Here is a 15,191-nt window from a genome sequence, read left to right on the forward strand (position 1 = left end):
TATTGAGACTTTTAGCTTTAAAGGATACAAGGGAAGGGTGATACACCTTAAAAGAAATTACAAAGAAGAATCGAGAAGAGGTAAAGAAATTCTAACCTTTCACAGTTAAGATGCCACTGCACGCATTATCCCCTGCTACATTTGAGACTTTGCATGTATAATTTGCAGTATCTTCTAATTCCAGATTATTAACTTCCAGTGCCACAGTGTTCTCATGACAAACAATTCTGTATTTTGCACTTGTAGATATTTCTTTTCCATCCTTAAACCACTGAGCACTAACAGGAAGTGAGCCAGAAATTTTGCACTCCATATGAATGGAAGAGCCCAGAACTTTATCCATTTTGGTTAATTTTTTGGTGAATGATGGAGGAATATTTTCATCTGTCCAATGCAAACAGCAAAACACATCCATTAATATGTTGCCATTTGTTTACAAAGGACATAATATAAATAACAGAAGCCAACTGGAGCCAAGGTACAAACCTAGCACTCTCAGGTACGCGTCACAGCTACTGCTTCCAAAGTCATTTTCCACCTTGAAAGTATATTGTCCACTATCTTGCTTCATTACTGACTGAATCCTAAAACTGGCCACGTTGTTTTCAAAACTCATTGAGAAATATCTACTGGGCACAATCTGTTTCCCATCCTTAAGCCATTTCACTTTCAGTTCTGGTGTCCCAGCCACAACACACTCCAAGGTCACTGGGTCTTTCTCAGTAACGTCAACAGATTTAGCTTTCTCTACGATTTGAGCAGGTTCTGTAGTAAGAATTAAAATGTGGATGAGTTGTTTTGACAAGTCCAGTAGAAACAGGCATGTTTATGAAATTGTCTCCACAGACTAACTCGGACAGGGAATAGCTTACAAACCTTGCACTAAAAGGAAAGCGTAACACCTCTCAACTCCTGACTCATTCTTGGCTTGACATGTGTATCTCCCACTGTGCCCATTATCCACAGCTCTGATTTGAAGTGTGGCCACGTTGTTCACAAATGAAATATGAACATTATCTTCTTCGTCAAGAATCTGGTCATCCTTTAGCCAGGTTACAGAGATGGGAGGAGAGCCGGCCACGGTGCTCTGAAAGGTGGCAGCACTTTTCAAAACAGTAGTGACGTTTTCTATCTTCTTAATGAACGATGGTGGTTCTGTGATTAGTGTGAAAAGAAGAGGTGTAATTGAACTCCTACCCATAATCATAAAGTTAAAGACCATTACAGAATTTTTCTTTCGCAGCCTGTTGCTTGTGTGTGTAACTAACTGACCTTTCAGGGAGACTCGGGCATTGCAAGAGCAGCTGCCGCCTTCATTGGATACAATGCACTGGTATTCACCAGTGTCTGAAGGGTCACACTTTGTTATATGGAGATTAAACACTGACACTCTGTCAGTCAAGGTATATTTTTTGCCGCTTCGTATTTCCTTGTTGTTCTTCAGCCAAGTGACTACAAATGGAGATGTTCCCTTAACTTCACACTCCAGCTCCACGTCGCTATCTTTCACTACTTCCACGGGCTTCAACTCCCTGATAAAGGTGGGAGGCTCTAAAGATTCAAAAGGAAGACAGAGACTAGCTTACTCAAGGGAAGACCCAAAGCCCAGCCAGCAGCACAGCCAAAATGGAAAGCAGATCCAGTAACGAACCTTTCACTTTTAATTCAATGCTGCAGCTTGCTGTGCCTGCATCATTACGAGCCTCACAGACATAAGTCCCACTATTTTCTATCCTGGCACCAGAAATTTGGAAAGTGGCTAAGCCGTCGATGAAGGAAATGCCATATTTTGCAATGGCTGTTACTTCATTCCCATCCAGATACCAAGAAACTCTGATTTCAGGAGTGCCCATTATTTGGCATTCAAATGTTGTCGACTGTCCATTCCTCAGCACTAACACTGGGCTGGGCTTCTTAATGAATTGAGGAGGTTCTAAAGATGGAGAAAAAAGTATGATGTCGTACATTTTTAAAAAACAGAGGCCAGGAAACAAAATTGGTTTCTAAAGATTCTACCCTCCCACCACAAGAGAATCTAGACAAGCAAGAAAGTGAGAGATGTAGAGATCAGACCTTTTACAAAGAGAGTGGCCTTGCTGGTGGCTATGCCAACATCATTGCTTAGTTGACATATGTAGGTGCCAGAATCAGCAGCTTTGGCTGAAAAGAGCTCTAGCACAGTGGAGGTGTTGTCCTTCCAAACCGAGCGAGCTGCCCCCGAGTGCAACTCTTTGTTATCTTTAAACCACTTAATTGTCATGGGTGCAGTGCCACCCACAAGAGCCTTTAACTGAACCCTTGTATTGGGATTGACATCTTGAGATTGCGGCTCTTCCACGAAGTAAGGGGGTTCTGAGGTGAAAGAAAAAGAAGCAAAAGGAGAAAGGAATGTTCATTTTAGGACTGAGCAACAAAAAGAATTGAGAAATGAGAAAGCAATAAGTTCTTGATATGCAGAGATAAAAATTGCCAACCTTTGACTGTCAGATGGCCACTGCACTGGTTGTGTCCTGCCTTGTTAGTGGCAGAACAAGTGTATGTCCCACTGTCTGTACCATCCAGATGCTGGATTTCCAAGAAGGCAGTATTGTCATGAAAAGAGAATTTGTATTTTTCACTAGCTGCAATTTCCTGGTCGTCTTTGAACCATTGGATACTTATGGGATGAGACCCAGCCACTATACATTCTAAGTCAATAAATGACCCTTTAATGCTGTCCATTTTCTTCAGCTTTTTGGTGAATGAGGGAGGTATGATAAGATCTATGCAATTAAAAAACAAAAAAAAATTGTTAAGTCAATCTGCCAATTTATATTTTCTCTAAAATTGTAAGAGATGAAGGAACATAGAAATGCCCAGTTCCTCTTCATAGAAAAGCAATACCAACCTAATACATTAATCCTAGCCTTGCAGCTGCTTCTCCCAACATCATTTTGGACCTCAAAAGTATATTCTCCACTATCTTTCTTTTCTGTAGAAATAATCTTCAGTATAGAGACTGTGTCGGTGACACTGATTTTATATTTTTGGCCCAGGGTCAGTTCTTGGCCATCTTTAAACCATTTGGCTGTAATCTCCTTAGTCCCTGAAAATTTAACCTGCAAAGTGGCTGGGTCTCCTTGGGTGACATCTATAGACACAGCCTCCTCAGTGATTGTTGCAGGTTCTGTAGGAAACAAAGGGATAAGTGTGCGTTGTGAATTGCTCTACTGAAAGGCTCACATCTGCACATTTTCCTGAAACCCATGGCAGACTTTCTGAACCAACCTTTTACTGAGAGTAAGGCAGAACACCGTTGTATTCCTGCATCGTTTTTGGCCTGACAGACATATTTCCCATCATGCTTGACTTCGATGCCACTGAGGTACAGACTGGCTACATTGTTCTCAAAGGTCATTCTTATGTTATTGTCTTCGGTGATTTCATCATTATCTTTTAGCCAGGTCACTGTGATTGGCAAGGAGCCTTTCAGAGTGGCCTGGAAGGCAGCTGTGCCTCCTCGAAGGGAGCTGGTGCTCTCGATCTTCTTGACAAAGGTTGGTGGTTCTAACAGAAGAATGAATTCTCAATCAGTACCACCTCTGGAGAAAAACTAACTTAAAAAAATCAGTCGACTCTGTGGGAAAGCTAGTCTACCACTTGAACCAACACTAACCTCTTAAAGTCACCCTGGCATTGCAGGTGCTGCTGCCCACGTCATTGGTCGCCCGACACTGGTATTCACCAGCATCTGCAGCTACAAATTTGAGGATCTGCAGGCTAACCAGCTGATCCTGAATAAAGGTTTTATACTTTCTACCGCTTCGCAGCGTTGTGTTGTCTTTGAACCAAGTGATCTCAAAGGGAGGTGTGCCTGCCACCTCGGCCAGCAACATGACATCATACTCCTTCAACACTTCAACTGACTTAAATTCTTTGGTAAAGTAAGGTGGCTCTATAGTAGAAAAAGAATTATTTTGCGTTAATGGGGGAGGAATCTCTGCTATGGACCACAATTTTGGTAACATAAGAGATGATGTGAACACAAACCTTTGACTATTAAAACGCTACCACAGTGGTCATTGCCAGCCTCATTTTGGGCCTCACACATATATTCACCACTGTCTTCGACAGCAACATCTGTAAGTCTTAGAACCGCAGTGGACTCCACAAAAGACATTTTGTGTTTGCTGCTCTCCTTAATTTCTCTGTCATTTGCAAACCATGTTATTTTAATTGGAGGGGTACCAGTGACTTTGCAGGCTAGCTGGGTGGCATCTCCTTTCTTTAAGAGTTGTGATGGCTCTAACTTTTCAACAAATGTGGCAGGTTCTAGGGAAGGAAAGAAGTTTTTAAGAAATGTGAGAAAGAGGAAAGAACTTATAACAACGACAGCACAAAGATGTCCAGAAAACACTGCAAACCTTTTACAAATAAGTTTGCACTGCACTCCACAGCTCCGGCAACGTTGCTGACTTTACAGGTATATGTGCCCGAATCGGAGGTTTTTACTGGATAGAGTTCCAGGGAACTTTCTAAAGCTTCTTTGGTAATATAGCAGCTTCCACCAGAAACCAGCTCTTTGTCACCCTTAAACCATCTGATTGTGAGAGGAATAGACCCTTGGAAGGTGCTCTTCAGGCAGACAGCCGAGCCAGGCAGAACATCCTTTGATGCAGGTTTAGTTACAAAATGGGGTGGTTCTAAAGAAGGGGTATAAGAAATAATTTCAAAGAGTTAAGAGGTGTGACCTAAGGGAAGAAGGTTTAATGTGAACATCGTGTACAGTAAGAAGGAAATGCAAAGTCTCCATCCAACCTTGCACAATCAGGGCTCCGCTGCTGTCCTTGCTTCCCACGGAATTTGTGGCTCGACAGGTGAAATTCCCTGCGTCGTTCATTTCTATTCTGCTTATCTCCAAAGAGGCTGTGCCTTCCACAAATGCTATTCTGTATCTGTCAGAAGAAGCTATTTCTTTCCCATCCTTAAACCAGGACACCCTCATTGGGAGGGAGCCGGCGATTTTGCAGTCCAGCCTGCAGGTACCGCTAACAACACTATCCACGTTGCGTAGGGGTTTGGTAAAAAATGGAGCAATGTCTCGATCTGTTCATGGCACAAGAAGGGGAAGAAAGATCAGTATGGAAAAGTGCTCATAATTTTATTTTTGACGGTTTGTTGGTTTTCAAAGAGAATGTGGCACAGTATTCCAGAGATACTGACCTAAGACAGTGAAAGTTGTCTCGCAGGAGCTGCTGCCCACTTCATTGGAAATTTCAAACGTGTATTGGCCACTATCGTGCAGCTCAGCTGAATAAAATTTGAGTTGGGCAACATTGTTTTTAAAACTTATTCGATACTTTTTACTGGGAACCAAAGGTCTCCCATCTTTGTACCATTTGGGCTTGAGTTCTGGGGTGCCTGTGACCGTGTACTCCAATGTGGCGGGGTCCCCTGCTGTCACCTGGATCAGTTCAGCTCTCTCAACAATTTTGGCAGGTTCTACAATGGTATTAAATAGTTAGAATTCCAAGATGCGAATTAGGGTTTCATTGTGAAGTGGAAATACTGATTCAAGGTTAAAAATGTTCCTAACGCACCTTTAACTATTAATTCCCCAACAGATGTCTGGCTTCCAGCTTCGTTTTCAGCCAGGCATGTGTACTTGCCACCCCAACCAATCTGAACATCAGGGATTATCAAGACCGCAACACCATTGGAAAAGCTCATTTTGATTTTTCCATCTTCTTTAATGATCTCTTGTCCTTTCATCCACGTGATGGAGATGGGTTCTGACCCTCTCACAGCAGCTTGTAAGGTAACAGTTTGTCCTGCTAGTGCAGTAAAATCATCTACTTTCTTTACAAAGTTTGGTGGTTCTAGTCAAAGAAAGAGAGCATATAATGAAACTTATCAATTCCTAAACACTTTCAACACAGTATATATTTAAGTGTTTTATCTAGGTTACATTTATCTTGCCCAATGCTGCTATCCCACAGTGTTGGTTAGTTAGAAGAAGAAATAAAATTTAAGAAGAATTACAATTCTGTCCAAGAGAAAGAAGCATAGAAGACACATTGTTATCAGCTGATAAAATGGTCTTTCATACAATTCACTTTTGTTATCAGAGAGTAAATATTTACACTGATCTCAGGATTAACAATGGATGAAGGTCCCCATCTTTGTCCCCAAGGTCCCAGGTCTAACCAGAGGCAAAACCTATATATTTTGAAAGCTTAGGAGGAGAAGAAGAGAAAGTACCAGTTTTCCTTCCATGGTTAAGAAAGCTATTTGCACAATTTGTTAAAGAGATACCACTTTTTCAAAAACTAACCTTTTAACAAGTGTGTTGCGCTGCAGCCACACTTCCCAACTTCATTAGCAACAACACATTCATATTCGCCAACGTCCGCGCTATTAAAAGAAAAGATCTCCAGACACACAAGAGACTTCTGAGAAAACAACCTGTACTTTTTACTACTTCGAATTTGCTTCTTATCTTTGAACCAGCCTATTTCAAATGGTCCCGTGCCTGAGATTTCACACTGAAGGAGGGCATTTGTTCCTCTCACTATATCTGCTGGCTCAAGAGTTTTGATGAAAGAAGGAGGTTCTACAAAAGTGGGAAAGCATTGTGTAAGTCATCTGTTACAAGCAAGGAAAAAGAAAATCTTTTCTCAGGAAAACAATGGACAGTAAGTGAGTAAACAAACCTTTGATAACTATTTCAGCGCTGCAGCTGTCGCTGCCAACGTCATTCACTGCTTCGCATGAGTAACTCCCACTGTCTTCAACTTTTACATTGGTAATATCAAGAACAGCCTCCGAATTGACAAAAGACATTCGGATTGTGTTACTCTCATTAAGTTCTTTGTTATTTTTAAACCAAGTAACCTGGATCACAGGTGAGCCTTTCAGCCTGCAGTGGAGGCGTGCTGATTCACCAGGGAGCATTAAATAAGAGGGATCCACCTTCTTCACAAAGGATGGTGGCTCTACATGAAGTTAACAAGAAAAGAGAATGGAAAATATGTCTGAAGCATAAACTCCACAAAAGATAAGTAGACATACACAAGAGAAAGACACAACACACATAAAATATCTGCATGGAATTTTTGAAAAGGTTGGGATGTTTTCAATAGCTTTCCATGTTTTCATGATTCTAAAATACTTACCCAGTCTCTTGATTAAAAAACTAATGAACAAACAAACAAACAAACAAACCCCAAAACAAGCACACTCTACCTACACGAAGAGGATTACCTAGACATTTGAAGCTCTTAGAAGAAACTTTAAGCAAGCGTTGTTAATGGCAGACAGTTTTAAAAGAACAAAAGCAATGAATTCTGAAGAAGATTGAAAAAGCAAAATCAAACAATGCCAGGATTTTCCCAAACCAAAAAGTTTGCTTGGATGAAATTTTTTTAATAACCAAATGTACTGACTGCATTGTTTGTCAACAATTTTTATACTAAGGTGTCCCTTTACAGAAGGATGTGAAAAACAATATTCACACATTTCTTACCTCTGATCGTTACTGTTGCTGAAGAGGAGCTGCTTCCAGCCTCATTTGAAGCTGTGCAAACATAGGTTCCTGAATCCTTCAGTTTGGCAAGAGGGATCTCAAGAGATGCTATTTTATCTTCAAAATCGATCTTATAATCTTTCCCAGGAGGGAGTTTTTGCCCATCTTTATGCCATGTCACTGTGACTTTTCTGTCTTCATCTACTTGGCACTCAAGGTGGATCTTCTTATTGATAGCTGATTGAACAGGCTCTAATTCTTTAATGAAATGTGGTTTGTCGATTATGATCAACTCGGCTTGGCAGATATCGGCTCCAAACTTGTTAGAAGCCTTACAAGAGTAAACTCCTCTATCTTGAATGGTAAGATTTGAGAGTTCTAAACTGTGTTTGTTTTCTGCATCTGAAATCTTGCGATTAGGGGAAGGTGGCAGTGCAGCCCCATCTTTCTGCCAAATGGTTTCAATCACGGGAGTCCCTGTCACTGTGCAGAGGAACTTGGCTGTCTTACCCACAAAAGTTGTAATGGACTTAGGTCTGGAGAAAAAGGTTGGTGGATACGCCTCTGCAAAAAAATTTATTCAGCATTATATTTTGCCCCCACCAAAGCTTTTGCTTTAATTACATATTCCAAGTAAGAAGAAAAGATATCTTTAAATAGACATGAGTCATTATTTAAAAGAAGGTAATGTATTAATATCATAAAATATTTGTCAAACAAAAGAGATGAGAGCATTCTTTATAGAGGAGCATTTTAAATGTCTCTATCAGAGGAAAGAACAAATGTCCCTTTATTTAGCAACAATAACTTACTATTGCTAAAGAGTTATCCATTTTAATGGCTGATTAATTGTTTGAATTATTTGATAAGCAATTCAGCTGGTACTTTAATTCTGGCTAATCAGAAGACTGTATAAGAAAGATAAAAGTGTGCTTGACTTTTCTGAAGCGTAGAGAGATACTAAGTGGTAAAAAGTTTGAGTGGTTTTGTAAAGACTCTAACCCTCATGTTAACCACCAGCAAATCCTTAAATGACTCAACTTTGAAAGCAACCCCTAAGTCATTTCAAACTTGTAAAAACATTTATAGTGGTAATCTCCCATTTCCATTCTGCTTTTTGAAGAAAACCTTTAGGAACCTTTCCTTCCAGTCTTTAAAAAATCATCTTCCTTCCTCTCTCTTCTTATTGGAAGCTTGGGTATTAGTCCCATTACTCAATTGGCCTAATTTAGATAAAGAAATTTCCAAAAGAGTCATAAAGATTACAGCCATGCACGTGTTCACATGGAGACTCTGATCACAAAGTGAAAACCACTGGTTGGGTCACCACGGGCCTGAGTTTCATATTTTCTGACATGTGAAGAAATTGTAGACGAAAGGAAGCTATAGGCAACTCTGACCTTTTCCAAGTCAAACAGATGGGCTGCCCTTGCCTTCCCCCTTCATGTTCTCATTGTAAAAGAAGACCAAGGGTCTGTTCCTCCCTGACATTAGTGCATGGCTTCCCTCAACAACACAAGCCGTTGTCCCCCTGACCCTGAACCATAGTTCATACCTTCCCTTGGGATGGGGAGGGGGGAGGTGGAGAGAGGGAGGGAGAGAAGGAAAGAGCTACGCAATTGTTTTATAATGAGGCAATTCAAACACTTGATGAATGTTGATTACTCATGTCATCCTGTGTGTCAATTAAGATATTGGGAACAGAGTATTTGTGTAGTTGCTCTTATTTTTAAGTTAGGAATAAAGCCTAGGGTAAGAATCCTAGTTTATAGTTCTGTGTTTCACATTAGAATTTGTTTAACTTTAGTCTTCTGCTCTGGCATTTCTCAGTTTGTAATTCTGTTCTTAATTGGCTACCTGGATTTAAATTATGAAATGCATTGGGATATCATATATTTTTTAATGCCACCAAAAATTTTGGTGGTCCTGACATTTTTATATTAAGGGCCAAGCCATTTTCAGTTATTCAAGATATATCCACCATGTTAGTCACTTAAAAAAGAGAGAGATCAAAAGAATAAATAAATAAAACAAAACAAACGCCCTCAAAACCAAACTTTCAGGAGCCACTGCTCATTTGATTCCTTAACATTTTTCTTAAAATTAAGAAATTATTTTTATTTTTTCTTTAGCTATTTTAAGGACTAAATAATGATTTCTTATCCCACAGAGGTCCTGCAGTACCTAGCCACCATGTTACCCTGTTACCGTCTGGGCTATTGCCTCTCCCGTCGGTAGTGCAAGCACTTCCTGCACCTGCATGAAAAGCAAATTAGGCAACAATATGAAATGAGATGATAACATCTGATTCAGCGTTTGGCATTTACCTGTCACAGTTAGTGTGGCTGTACAGCTGACACTGCCATACTCATTGGATGCTTTGCAGGTATACTCGCCACAGTCAACAACCTGGGTTCTCAGGATTTCCAGGCTGGAGACGTAATTTGAAGATCGAATAGAACACTTGTCACTCTCGTAAATTTCTCGGCCAGCTTTAAACCACTGGAATCGGACATTGGGGGCACTTTGGATCTCACAGGTGAACTTGGCTAGGTGGCCCAGAGCTACTTCAAGAGGCTCGATTCTCCTCTTGATCACAGGAGCAGCTGTGAAGGGAAGCAGAGTCTGTTAGCATGCCTCCTTATCAGGTATGCCACATTTTTCTTTTCCCTCTAATTTGTGTTTCTGTTAATGAAGTAAAAACAGTTGAAATTGGTGAGACAGATTGCAGTACTAAAACAAGTGACTGGAAAATGAGAAAGATCAATGAAGGCAAAAGAAACAATATGCAACTTTCAACATATTCAATCATTACCTTGCAGTGAATTGTGGAAAAAAATTATTAAAACATTATGGTAGTGGATTACATGCATAACAACACAGTATATTCTTTAAATATACCATGCTGACCGGAAACACTGAGAGTAATGTGAAAAAACAAGAACTACTGTATAAAGTGATACATGATGCAACAGCAAAAGAGAAATAAAAACAAGAAACATAAATGGACAATTAATCATGGTTATTTTGAATTTAGGGATGAGACTGGCAATTTTAGAGTGGCTTGGTGTTCACTGACAGCTTTTTATTACAGGTTATTAAAGTATTTTCATATAAAAATAAACTAAGAAGGCTATTATTAGTATTATGAAACATATCAAAACATGTCTTATTTTAAAAATAAATAATTATATAAGTATAACATATCCAATTAGCCAGGAAGGGAAAAGGGGAAGTATTAATAACCATGATTATGTCCGTGACTTCATTCTTATGACAACTACATTATGGCAGTGGCAGGTAAGTGAAAATTTGGTGATGAAACCTAAATCATTACAATCCAGTGAATGTTAGAGCTTGATCTACTTAATCCTTAAACTCCAACCTCTTTTGACTACAGTGAGGTTTGCCGAAGTTGCTGTTTTTCCGTGGTCATTCAGGGCCTCACAGGTATACTCTCCTTGATGTTCTTCTGTATTTACTTTGTCGATTACTAGCGTATATGTATTTTGATCTTGGAAACACTTGAACTTTTCATCTGAAGGCACTGGTTTACCCTCAAAATACCAGTGTACATCTTCGGCATTTGTTATGGATGACGTGAGGTTTACGACATCACCTTCCTCAGCAACAGCATCCACTAAGGGCACACGAATAGCAGGAGCACCCTCTTTGATTAAGGTACCCTCAGCTTCCTGTACCTGTACTAGCCCAACCTCCTCAGAACCACTTTCAGAGGACCTGTCTTTTTCTTCAGATGGTTTTGGAACCTCATCCTGTTTTTCATCAGATATAGCAGCTGTAGCAACCCCGTCAGTGAGAGTTGTATCCGCAACCTTGACCTGACTTTCCACATTAAAATAACTGACCTCTTCCGCTGAGACAAAATATTTAGATTCAATGTCCAGTTCAGTGATTGCTTCGACCTTCTGCAAGTCTGAAAAAGAAGCCATTTCTTCCTGCAAGCCTGTTGTGGCTCCTTTCTGCATTCTAGGATCCTCAGCTGTTAAGATGTTTATTTCCTCACATATAATAGAGCACAAAGCATCCTTAAATTCAGTTTTCAAGTCAGCCATTTGAGGATCAATGCCTTCAATAGCAATGGTTAATTCTTCTGTTATAGATTTCACTGAGGTAATAAGGTAGGTGCACAAAATGCGTTTGGGCTCTTGGGTGAAGTTTATGGCTTTGACCTCCACCTTCTCAATGTTTCTTAACCACTCAGAGAAAAGACTAGTTTGCTCGCAGGCCACTGCTGCTTGCAAAGCCCTGCGAATTTGAGTTTTCAGGTTTAATCTTTGCTCCTCTGGAATATCAGAAAGCAAATTTTCCTTAGAAAGAATGTCACATCCCTGCACTTCCTGCACACCCTGTATTGCCACAGGCTCTCTCTTACGCTCAGTGGTTTGGTTAGGAGGCATTGCCAAGTTCTCTGAATGTTCTTCCTTGAGCAGTACCTGTTTTTCCTCACATGTTAGTGGAAAACTTAAGGACTTGCTCTCCTCGGTCCTGGCCCCAAAATCGTGAGCTGTACTTCCCAGTTGAGCTGCACTTTCCATCAAAATTACTCCCTCTTCTGTACATGTGTGTTCTGAAGGGAACTGAGGCTCACAGTTTACCTCAGAGACCACAATGTCAGGACCCTCAAAACTTTCCACATGTCCCTCAGCTAAGTTCTGACTCAGGATGACAGCACTTTGTGCCTCTTGCTTTTGGAGAGGCCCTATTTGCTCTTTGTCCACTGCAGATACTGTCTTTTCTTTGGGTAAAAGTACTTCCTCTGCCACAGAGGGTGGACATGGAGGTTCTTCTGTTGAAGACTGAGGATAATTCCCTTCAGGTTCAGCTAATAAAGTTTTCAGAGGCTCGCCTGTTAATGAACTAACTTCTTCTATAGAAATGGCGCTTGGGAAAATCTTTTCAGTATCTGATAGAACTACCTGTGATGCGGGCCCTTGAGGCGTTAACATATCTTCTTTGGTGAGGGTCTCCTGGGCCTGGACAACCTGCAGATGTGAACTGGGAGGTGAATCCCTGGCAGGCTGAGCATGAAGAGGGCCATTGATGGGAGGATGTTCGCGGGTGCTTTCAGGAGGCGCCATATCTTGCTCCAGCATGGCTGTGGATTGCAACTGCTCAGCTACCAAGGTAACTGGACTGCTCAGTTCGTTGGCTTTAACATTAGGCTCAATAGAAAGCTGCTGTGTTTCTTCTGCAATTAAAGCAGCTTTCATAATGGTGTCCTTCACAAAAGCTGAAATTTCCAGCTCTGAGTCAAATGGTTCAGCTGCAGGTACCTTTGACAACATCTGTGGAAAATCTTGAGGAGCCTCTGGGGTGGACTTTGCTTTGCAGGGAGCATCTGTCATGTCTGTGTCTTCCAGAAGCACAAGCAGCTCTGCAGCACAGGTGGACTCACCCCACACGTTCTCTGCTTTACAGACATAGAGGCCACTGTCTTCCCTCTGAGGGTCATTGACAATGAATGTCCCAGAACCATCGGGGTTATGAATGATAGTGTAATAAACATTGGTGCAAAGCTGCTTGTTTTCTTTGAACCACAAAACAGTGGGAGCAGGCTCCCCGAACACCACATACTCAAAGACGGCAGGGAGCCCCTGAGCACAGTGAATTGGTTTTAACTCCTTAAGGAAGTAAGGAGGGCAAGGACCTTCAAGCTTTTTCAGAGGTTTCACCAGTGCTGATCCTGGTTCATTCTCATTGTGCCCCTTGCCTTTGGAATTTATTTTTAGATAGGCACTACATGTTATCTGTCCATATTCATTACTGGCAACGCATGTATACTCCCCCTCATCTTCAAGTTTTGTGAACAGAATGATCAAGCTATGATCATTACCGTCAAAAACAAATTTGTAGTCAGCAGAAGGTGTTAACAGTACTCCATTAAAGAACCACTGAATCTTAGGCTTGGGAATGCCAGTGACAGTGACAGACAGTTTAGCCACATCCTCTATACTTATCTCAGCATTTGACACTTCTTTGATAAAAACTGGGGCCCTGCCTTCCTTTTGGGAATCAAATTTAGTCGAATGAACTGGAGGTTCAGACAAAAGTTCAAGTGTTTCACTTCTTTTAGATAACTGAAGGCCAGAGCTATGGGTTTGGAGTCCTTCTTCGTCAGCAGAAAGAAGATAACTAGAAAACTCTGTATGGGGAAAAATGATTTTTTTTTTACCATCAATTTTATTTAACAGAAAAATAAAAGTCAAAGAATTGTGTACCAATCGATGGCCTTCCTGCTTTATTCCTGGAATCATTAGATTATCCTGAGAATAATTTATCAAAAAGCACATTTACAAACCTTTAACTTAGTTTATTATATCACATTATACAATTATAGTGTACTAAAGCATCTTTCAATTCACTTCCATTTGTGTTATAGTTTATAAATTTTAAAGATGTTCTTATGAATATTTTTGTGATATAATCCCAATTCTAAAGTTTGAAAAACTGCTGGCTAAATATTTATAACAAAAGACCGCAGGGTTATTTAAATCAATTTCTTAAAAGATCCAGAACAATTATTTACATCTAAAATTCTTTTGAGTTTAAAAATATCCTCATTATCAAATTGAAGACTGATTATTTCCAGAATAAATTATCTATATTCTAGTTTCTGCTTATAAACTGAAGCCATTCGTCAAAACAAGGAGCTGCAGGGAATGTTTAATCTGGATTTGTAAGAGAACTACGTTCACAGTCACTAGAGTGTAAGCCTTCTTTTCGGCCTGTGTAAATTGCCATAGTACCCTGACAAAACTTTGGTAATAAGACATACGTTAACTCAAGCTAGTCAAGAAAATGGGAGGATCAGAAATGAGAGAAAACAACCCCAACATTAAAAAAGTTGATTGTGGCTCCTGACTCCCTGTGTGATTCCGAAGCCCGTGGGCCTCCTTAGCTCTGCCCTCGGTGCATGGTCCTGCCTCCCACTCAAATGGCACTTTGGGGAGGTAAGAACGAGTATGAGGCCTGTGGGAGGACTGCGAAGCATGTGTAAGAGGGGCAGTGTGGTGCTAGAAGCTTCCACCGCTGCCACTTTCTGTGCATGGTTTGCAGAAAATCTTTAGGTAGCACAACAGAGACAAGTCCTGATAAAGAGGTCAACTACAAATCTTATACAAAGAAGTATGTGTTGTTATAAGCAGAGGGAGAGACTAGAGCTCCCTTTCTATCATGTAAGGACACAGCAAGAAGTCAACTACCTACAAGCCAGAACCCGACCATGCTGTATACTGGTCCACTGATCATCTCAGACTTCCCAGATTCCATAACTATGAGAAAGAAATATCTGGTGTTTAAACAAAACAAACAACAACAACAAAAGTATGGACCCAAGGGCCTGGGCCCTGGCATGCTCAACATGGACAAGGTGAGAGACTTGGTATGAAGCCAGAGAGTGTTCAGCCTCACAGGCTTGCAACAAATCCAACCACTTGTAAATTTGCTCAGAAATGCAGAGGTGCTGAGAAGTGTGCCAGATGTGCACATTCTGTTACTGCTGCTGAGAGGATAATTGGAGCTGGAAAGCCCTGGCACAAAAACTGTTCCAGTGTGCCAAGTATGGGAAGAAATCAACAACTCTGAATGAGAAAGAAGGGGACATCTATTGTAAAGTAAGCTATGCAAAGACCTTTGGGCCCAATGGATTTGGCTATGGTCAAGG

General features: G+C 40.7%; 1 protein-coding gene across 1 annotated transcript in view; it reads right to left on the bottom strand.

The window, feature by feature from the left end:
* TTN (titin) overlaps positions 1-15,191 on the bottom strand; it is a 269,499-nt gene that overhangs the window by 189,572 nt on the left and 64,736 nt on the right. Inside the window, exons 46-65 of the mRNA XM_054562536.1 lie at positions 10,890-13,670; positions 9,832-10,110; positions 7,505-8,068; positions 6,693-6,974; positions 6,314-6,592; positions 5,580-5,858; positions 5,203-5,481; positions 4,798-5,085; positions 4,404-4,682; positions 4,030-4,311; positions 3,656-3,934; positions 3,268-3,546; positions 2,888-3,166; positions 2,475-2,762; positions 2,074-2,352; positions 1,652-1,933; positions 1,273-1,551; positions 877-1,155; positions 487-765; positions 97-384 (exon numbers count right to left, since the gene is read on the bottom strand). Of these exons, the coding sequence (XP_054418511.1) occupies positions 97-384; positions 487-765; positions 877-1,155; positions 1,273-1,551; positions 1,652-1,933; positions 2,074-2,352; positions 2,475-2,762; positions 2,888-3,166; positions 3,268-3,546; positions 3,656-3,934; positions 4,030-4,311; positions 4,404-4,682; positions 4,798-5,085; positions 5,203-5,481; positions 5,580-5,858; positions 6,314-6,592; positions 6,693-6,974; positions 7,505-8,068; positions 9,832-10,110; positions 10,890-13,670 (8,403 nt within the window). The remainder of the gene's footprint in view (positions 1-96; positions 385-486; positions 766-876; positions 1,156-1,272; positions 1,552-1,651; positions 1,934-2,073; positions 2,353-2,474; positions 2,763-2,887; positions 3,167-3,267; positions 3,547-3,655; positions 3,935-4,029; positions 4,312-4,403; positions 4,683-4,797; positions 5,086-5,202; positions 5,482-5,579; positions 5,859-6,313; positions 6,593-6,692; positions 6,975-7,504; positions 8,069-9,831; positions 10,111-10,889; positions 13,671-15,191) is intronic.

The sequence above is a fragment of the Pteronotus mesoamericanus genome, unplaced genomic scaffold, assembly GCF_021234165.1.
Source record: "Pteronotus mesoamericanus isolate MK-2021 breed Mesoamerican mustached bat unplaced genomic scaffold, CSHL_Meso_final scaffold_651, whole genome shotgun sequence".
Lineage (NCBI taxonomy): Eukaryota > Metazoa > Chordata > Mammalia > Chiroptera > Mormoopidae > Pteronotus > Pteronotus mesoamericanus.